Consider the following 8,302-nt stretch of genomic DNA (forward strand, 5'->3'; position numbering starts at 1 on the left):
CATTATGGTTCTCTTGCAAATTCTTACTGTTCAATTTAATAAATATTTCAAATATGTTTCAAGATATTTCATTAAATTTATTTTCATTTTGAAAACTAAATTTTTTTTCTTTTTGTTTTACTGAATAGACGGATAAACTATTAAAAAGAACGCAAATTCTGTGATAAATATAAAACAGTTGCGTAAGTAAATAATTTCTATTAGATATTAAGTTAAGTTATTACGTGTATGAGTTTTTTTTTTTGCGACGACATTTATCTAATTATACATGTTATGTTATAAGTGCATATGCACTTTGAACGATGTAAATCACATCGAATATAAGAAACAAACGCGTGCTGTAGAAGCAATCAGTTCGCAGCAGTTTGCATCAAGGGCAACACGCTAGAAATCATGCTGATAAAACTACTAATCGCCGTGCTTTGTTTCAGCCTTGTCATTCACGCAAATACAGACGAGATTGCTCCAAGAGTTAAAATTCCTTTGGGAAAACTAAAGGGTTACTACAAGATTTCGCAACATGGTAGAAAGTACGAGGCGTATGAGGGGATTCCTTATGCGTTGCCACCTGTTGGAAAATTGCGATTCAAAGTACGTATTCAATGTAATTATTAATATATAAATGCGAATTTAAAACTGCATTTTTTTATATACAATTTTTTACATAACTCTTATACGAATCAGAAGATATCTTCGATAAACATTAATAGTTTTTCAATAGGTAATTGATTTCGTTAATTATTTTCTATTACTTAGAAATAAAATTTTTTGTGATTCTTTTTTTTTTTTAATATTAAATATTTAAAAAATATTTTAATTTTAGTTAAAAGATTCTCGTTTTTCTTATAGCCTCCTCGGCCAATACCGCCATGGATTGGCGAAATATCAGCTACAAAATTCGGTTCCCCATGCATTCAATATGATATGATACCAGAATCTTTGGACAAAGTTGTGGGTGCTGAAGATTGTTTGTATTTAAATATTTACGTGCCAATAAGAGAAGATAAAACTCCTATGCCGGTAGTGTTCTGGATTCATGGTGGTGCTTTCCAAGGTGGAAGCGGTACATTATATGGTCCAAGATATCTGATGGACCGTGACGTAATACTTATCACAATTAATTATCGCTTAGGAGCGCTAGGTATGTAACGTTAATTATCGCTTAGGAGCGCTAGGTATGTAACGTTAATTAACTGATATGAAACTATTAACATATTATTAAAAAAGTAATCTTCAAATTAAATTTTAAATATTTTGATATAAATAAGACTTAATTTTTAGCCAGTTTTAAAATATATGTGTAAGTTCATTTTACCCGATTCATATTTTTAAAAATTTAAAAAAATATTAGGTTTCCTCAGTACGGGAGATGAAATAGTCCCTGGTAATATGGGTCTAAAAGATCAAAATATGGCACTTCGTTGGGTATCAGAAAATATTGAATGGTTCGGTGGTGATCCGAAGAAACTGACTTTGATCGGTTTGAGTGCTGGCGGTGCGAGTGTACATTATCATTACTTATCAAAAATGAGCAAAGGTCTCTTCCGAGGTATTCTTGTGATAACGGCATAAAAATTAATTCAAAAATGTTCAGTTCATTTCATTAAATTAATATATCGTAATTTTATATAGGTGGCATATCATTCAGCGGTACAACGTTCGATTGTTGGACGCAAACTGAGAATGCTTTAGAGAAAGCCAAGAAACTTGGCGCTTTGATGGGATGTCCTACAATTACTTCTAGAGATATGATTCGTTGCTTGAGGTATCGTCCAGCTCGCGCAATCGTACAGGCCACAAGTAAATTTATGGTAAATCTCCATAAATTTATTCCTTTATCCATTATGGAGATTCATTCACGAATCTAGAATGACAAGCGCGATTTACTTGGATGTAGAATGAAAAAAAATTTTGATTTCTTTTATGATTTCAGACGTTTTTCTATAATCCCTTCACTCCTTTCGGGCCCGTACCTGAGAAAGTTGGCGATGAAGTACCTTTTATCGACAGAACACCTATTGAAATTATAAACAGTGGAGAAGTCCAGGACTTACCCTGGGTTACGGGAGTAACAAGCGAAGAAGGCCTCTATCCTGTAGCAGGTGAAACAATTTGCAGAAAAATTTGAAAATTGCTCTCGATAACACGTAGGCATCTATGAATAATATTAATTTATCGCAGAGTTCGTCGCGGACGATCAAAATCTGAAATACTTGAATGACAATTGGGATACTCTCGGACCAGAGTTTCTCGATTTCAATTATACCATTCCCAGAGAAAAGCATATCGAGATTGCGCGTCTTATTAAGAAACATTACTTTGGTACAAAATCAATAGACCGATCGAGTACAAAGGAATTGATACAAATGGCAGGCGATCGTTTCTTCGTGGTCGATGGTGAAAAGGCCGCGCGAATGCAAGCCAAAGTAAATAAGAATCCAGTCTGGTTTTACTATTTCAGTTATAGAGGAGCGCAAAGCTTAAGCAATGCGATGAGTGGAACGACTGAAAATTATGGTAAGTCAATGTAAAACAATAATGTCCTCGGAACAATTTAACATATAAATTTTGAAGAAGTTTAATTTAACGCTTTATATTATTTTATCTAGGAGTTTCTCACGGTGATGATTTAGTCTATATATTAGATACTGCTTGGCTAGATCCAACAACAACACAAAAGGATCGAGATATGCAAAATATATTACTTGACTTTTTAGCATCGTTTGCCACAGAGGGGTAAGTAAAAAATACATATTTCGATATAATACAATATTGTGAATAAAATTCGAAGATATCAACATTCTCAATTATTTCAGAATTCCGAAAGTAGCCAATGTAGAATGGCCAAGATTAGATCCTTCGGAAAAAGAACTTCACTATTTGCATATAGCTAGTCCTGATAAAATTAACATGGATATCAATAATAATTTTGGACAAAAAGAATTCTGGAATTCAATTAATTTTGAAGAAAATATATTGAAACATACAGGCGGAAGCAATAAAGATGAGCTATAAATAATTGTACAATGATAATCAGAAGTCTTCGCAAAACTAGATTTAAACTTACTTTAATGCAATGTTACGCTTGATTTTATATTTAAATTTATTATATTTTTATCTCAAAATTTTTCTTCACTTTCTATCTATATAAACAATGGATTAAATCCTTGTACAAATAAGAAATAATATAAAACTTACCCCATCGTTGATAACAATGTCACAATTAATATGTCTACCAATTTTTGTAATCCCTTTTTTAATTTGATACTCAGTAGAATTAATGCTCAATGTTCCAATCTAAAATATTTAACATTAATTAAGACATAAAAAGTTATCATAAATTTACAAAATTAAAAATAATTATGTAATATACAAAGAAACTAAACAATATTTAATAAAATCTATTATATTACTATATATAAAAATTATAAATTATAATAAAATATAATTTGCAAATAATCTCCATTTTTGTATAATTAAAAATATATTTAATTATAATTTAAATATATTTAATTAACCTGATCTGATTCTTCCTCTTGTACAGTACGCAAAATATCCTGAGTAGGTGGAAAATCTTCATCCTCATAAATTTGCGTGGCCGCAAGATCCATTATTACAAAATATTAAGTAATCGACATTTAATTGATATCGATAATAACAAAAAGAGTTTTTACGTCTTACTTTGGCAACTTTTCCGACATTTATAAAATATTCATCAAGAAAAAGGTGTTTACGAATTATTATACAATCAGTATCACAGAAGCGAACAGATGTTCCATAATAAATACGAAAACTTCACAAATAACGACACGTCAAATATGACCAAGTGAACTCAAAATGCGTGATTATAGATTTCCAAACAATCGACTGGCAATTGGAGCACGTTGCACAGACGATTGTGATTTTTGCGCCATAATATCGGTGCCGGGCGTCGATGCCGGATCATGAAACTCTGGCTGCGTTCCGATATTCACTGCCAATACTGCAAGCTATAATATATGTGACCTGAATTATATATTTTCAGTACTGGCAGTGAATATTGGAACGCAGCCTCTATAAGCCATTCTAAAATAAGCTACAAGTAAGTGTCGGTCCACAATAGATGATTTAATCTTTAAGAAGTAAGAAATTGACCAATTATAATCGAATATGAAAAGAATAATCGACTATGATTGGTAAATTTCTTACTTCTTAAAGCTTAAATCATCTATTGTGGACCGACACTAACAGATCATAAGTTTGAAACTAAAAATTGACCAATCACAGATTGAATATAATAAGAATACTCGACTATAATTGGTCAATTATTAATGGCTGTGTTCAGCAACTTTTAAATTAAAGACTGCTTTGCAATTGTGTAAAATTCTTCAATATGAATGATTTATATATTTAGATCTATGAGAAATTAAAGATAAAAGCAATCATATCAAAGATTTTTATACAATTCAAAATTTAAAATGTAAAATTTTTAAATAATTCAAATTTAAATTTAAAAATTTTAAAATTTAAATTTAAAAATTTAAATTCAAAAATTTAAAAATTTAAATTTAAAAATTTAAATTCAAAAATTTAAAAATTTTAATTCAAAAATTTAAAAATTTAAATTTAAAAATTTAAAAATTTAAATTAAAAAATTTAAATTTAAAAATTTAAATTCAAAAATTTAAAAATTTAAATTCAAAAATTTAAAAATTTAAATTTAAAAATTTAAAAATTTAAATTAAAAAATTTAAATTTAAAAATTTAAATTCAAAAATTTAAAAATTTTAATTCAAAAATTTAAAAATTTAAATTTAAAAATTTAAATTCAAAAATTTAAAAATTTAAATTTAAAAATTTAAAAATTTAAATTTAAAAATTTAAATTCAAAAATTTTAAAATTTAAAAATTTAAATTAAAAAATTAAAAAATTTAAATTCAAAAATTTAAAAATTTAAATTTAAAAATTTAAATTCAAAAATTTAAATTCAAAAATTTAAAAATTTAAATTTAAAAATTTAAATTCAAAAATTTAAAAATTTAAATTTAAAAATTTAAATTTAAAAATTTAAAAATTTAAATTTAAAAATTTAAATTCAAAAATTTAAAAATTTAAATTCAAAAATTTAAAAATTTAAATTTAAAAATTTAAATTCAAAAATTTAAAAATTTAAATTCAAAAATTTAAAAATTTAAATTCAAAAATTTAAAAATTTAAATTCAAAAATTTAAAAATTTAAATTTAAAAATTTAAATTTAAAAATTTAAAAATTTAAATTCAAAAATTAAAAAATTTAAATTCAAAAATTTAAAAATTTAAATTCAAAAATTTAAAAATTTAAATTCAAAAATTTAAAAATTTAAATTCAAAAATTTAAATTCAAAAATTTAAAAATTTAAATTTAAAAATTTAAATTCAAAAATTTAAAAATTTAAATTTAAAAATTTAAATTCAAAAATTTAAAAATTTAAATTCAAAAATTTAAACATTTAAATTTAAAAATTTAAATTTAAAAATTTAAAACTTTTTAAATTTAAATTTAAATTTTTAAATTTAAATTTAAATAATTTTATCAAAATCGGAGGTAACAAGGCTATTCTAAATAATTATCCTTATTCGTTTAGAGGATTTCATTAGTATCATTTATCTCTTCATTTTTCGGGAAATTGTCATCTAACCCAAGGATACATCTCTGAGTTCAACCATAAAAAAAAATAACAATAATATATCGTTCACATCAGTTGACTAAAGGAAATTATTAATTATTAAGTAAATTTTAATATATTATTAATATATCATTTAATTTAAATATACCATTTCATATTTGCGGATCTTTGATATAAGCTAGTATAATTCTGCTAGTAAATAAACAAAGTCATTCCGAGATCATCAATCAATGGATGCTTTCCGACAATAAATGATTGGCTGTTAACTGGAGAAATTGTAGAGCGTCGGAGAATACACTATCAAACAGCCAATCGTATGACGGATTATCTAAAATTTTTCTTACTTGAAAGCGGCCAAAAATTCTCAACAAAGTTCAGTATCTATTTCGTCAGCTAACTCAATGCATGAAATGTAATTGACATATTAGGAGCGTTTGATAGATTAAAATGATTGTTTAAAAATGTTGTAAAAGAGTTGTGTCTGCTATAATTTTGTCTAATTTATTGTACGATTGACGAAAAAAAGTAATTCAAATAAGTGTTATACGAGAGATACGAGAATGCCACCAAAATGTAAATTTCAGGAAGGTACAATTTTTCAAGCTTAAAGTAATTATTTGTTCTATCTTCTTTGGTATATCATTTGTTATACATTAAATGTTGTGACTTAAATATAGGAGAAAAAGTATTGTGCTTTCATGGGCCATTGATATACGAAGCCAAGTGTTTGAAGTTCAATATTACTAAGGAAAAACAAGTGAAATATTTAATTCACTATGCTGGCTGGAACAAGAAGTAAGTTTTCCATATATTGTTGAGTTACAATTTCAATTTATACTTGTCATAAAACTAGGTTATTTTATATAATATATGTATAATAAAAAGTTTATATTTTTAAGTTTATATTTTTATAAAATCAAATATATACTGAATTCTATTTTATAAAAAAAAAAATAGTTGGGATGAATGGGTTCCGGAAAGCAGAGTGCTCAAATACAATGAGGCAAATGTACAAAAACAAAGAGAGGTTCAAAGAGCACATTCGAATCAGCAATCTGCTCAAAAGAACAAAAAAGGAAATACAACAACTAAAACACAAGGAAGAAGAAGTGAAGGGGGTAGAGAAAAAGATGCAGATAGTAGATCGAGCACTCCTGTTGCTGACAAGAGTATGAGTCGTTTTAACAAAAGTAATACAGTGACTCCTTCATCTTCTCACGAATCTGTGTCTGAACCTACGCGAAAAAAACGAAGGTTTGTTGTGTAATGCATGATATCTTTCTATATTACGTGATCTGTTGGAAAAAAATCAATTTTTTTTAGTCGAATAGAACCATCTGGAGATACCGAAGAATATCTCACGAAAATAGAGGTTAAAATCAAATTGCCTGAAGAATTGAAGTTTGTGCTGATAGATGAATCTGAAGTAATACTAAAACATCATAAGTTACCTGCATTGCCTGTACAAAATACAGTTGATAAAATTTTAGATGATTATGTAGAAGCAAAATCATCTGGGAAATCTAATGATGTTAGGTATGAGGCAATCAAAAATTACAATTACAAAAAGGACAATATTTTATATTGCAACTCATTTTATATGTACATATAATTTAATATATGAACTTAAGTACAATTTAACCATGTTTCAGGGAAGGTACGTTGGAAATAACGAAAGGCATTCGGGAATATTTTAATATGACATTAGGTCTTCAATTGCTCTATAAATGGGAACGACCGCAATTTATACAGATAATGAATGACAATCCGGAAACATTGCCAAGTCAATTGTATGGAGCATTCCATCTGCTCAGACTATTTGGTAGTTATCACTTTTATAAAAGCTGTATCTTAATATCCACTGCTAGTGCTGACAATAAATGACTCGTGTCACATATATTACAGATTTCAGTAATGGCAGTGAACATTAGAATGCAGTCAAAATATTCGCTAATTTCAATAATTACTATTTAGATAACAATTTTTTTTTTGTTTGCAGTGCGACTTGGCAATATGTTGTCTTATACACCTCTGGATGAAAAAAGCATACAGTTGTTGCTGTCGCATTTTCATGATTTTTTGCAATATTTGCAAAAAAATAATACCGAACTCTTCAATCTTCAACAAGATTACACAGATCCATCACCGGATTATCATCGGAAATATGGCTAAAGTCGTTAGTAAAGTTCTTTTGCAAAATCACTTGTAGTGAACAAATGAACAACTTGTATTGCTATGAAGAATATTTTTTTTGACAGTCTCGTCAAGTACGAGAGGCGACGTTATATTTAGACCCATTTATACCATACTATACTGCCATATAATGCATAATTTTAAATCTTTAAAAGTTTAATTTTTAACTATAATTTTTTATAATGTAATGATTGCGAAAGAAAAATTGGGATAATCAAAAATTATTTACGATGAATTGCATGCATTTTCACATAACGTGATACTAGGTTTTAGATATCAGATATGGGACTAATAAACTAGATTTATTTCAGATTTTGAAATATACAATTATTTCATTGAGTGAAATTTTAAGATAATCTAAGATTAGATAAGATTAGATTTTTAAAATCTATGAAACTCGCTCTGAAATCTGCTTGGATTCGTCAATTAAGCCTAGTGTTCGTGATAAAAATCTCCGAGCTCT

General features: G+C 27.0%; 3 protein-coding genes and 1 long non-coding RNA gene across 9 annotated transcripts in view; 2 read left to right on the forward strand and 2 right to left on the reverse strand.

The window, feature by feature from the left end:
- The window catches only part of mu2 (mutator 2), a 20,071-nt gene extending 16,118 nt beyond the window's left edge, over positions 1-3,953 (reverse strand). For all 6 annotated transcript variants that reach the window (XR_016138319.1, XR_016138318.1, XR_016138316.1 and 3 more), the window contains exons 1-2: positions 3,519-3,953; positions 3,199-3,297 (exon numbers count right to left, since the gene is read on the reverse strand). Coding sequence is in view for 1 of the 6 variants with exons in the window: in XM_089072549.1 (XP_088928675.1) it covers positions 3,199-3,297; positions 3,519-3,611 (192 nt within the window). In the remaining 5 variants the exon portion in view is untranslated. The remainder of the gene's footprint in view (positions 1-3,198; positions 3,298-3,518) is intronic.
- Positions 310-3,215, forward strand: LOC105425567 (carboxylic ester hydrolase-like). The gene is made up of 8 exons (XM_011636402.3): positions 310-591; positions 850-1,141; positions 1,352-1,549; positions 1,633-1,811; positions 1,934-2,102; positions 2,182-2,517; positions 2,610-2,736; positions 2,817-3,215. Exons 1-8 carry the CDS (start codon positions 394-396, stop codon positions 3,013-3,015), a joined length of 1,698 nt encoding a protein of 565 aa, XP_011634704.3. The 5' UTR covers positions 310-393; the 3' UTR covers positions 3,016-3,215.
- LOC148937604 (uncharacterized) lies at positions 1,273-2,193 on the reverse strand. The gene is made up of 2 exons (XR_016138324.1): positions 2,055-2,193; positions 1,273-1,973 (listed from the first exon to the last, which is right to left on the reverse strand). It is a non-coding gene; the product is annotated as an uncharacterized LOC148937604 (long non-coding RNA).
- Positions 3,954-6,015: 2,062 nt separating the features above from the next.
- On the forward strand, positions 6,016-8,151 carry MRG15 (mortality factor 4-like). The gene is made up of 6 exons (XM_011636413.2): positions 6,016-6,234; positions 6,324-6,441; positions 6,604-6,900; positions 6,970-7,182; positions 7,299-7,468; positions 7,646-8,151. Exons 1-6 carry the CDS (start codon positions 6,207-6,209, stop codon positions 7,816-7,818), a joined length of 999 nt encoding a protein of 332 aa, XP_011634715.1. The 5' UTR covers positions 6,016-6,206; the 3' UTR covers positions 7,819-8,151.
- Positions 8,152-8,302: the final 151 nt, after the last annotated feature.

Source organism: Pogonomyrmex barbatus, unplaced genomic scaffold, assembly GCF_055798465.1.
Source record: "Pogonomyrmex barbatus isolate J1 unplaced genomic scaffold, ASM5579846v1 scaffold13, whole genome shotgun sequence".
Taxonomy (NCBI): domain Eukaryota; kingdom Metazoa; phylum Arthropoda; class Insecta; order Hymenoptera; family Formicidae; genus Pogonomyrmex; species Pogonomyrmex barbatus.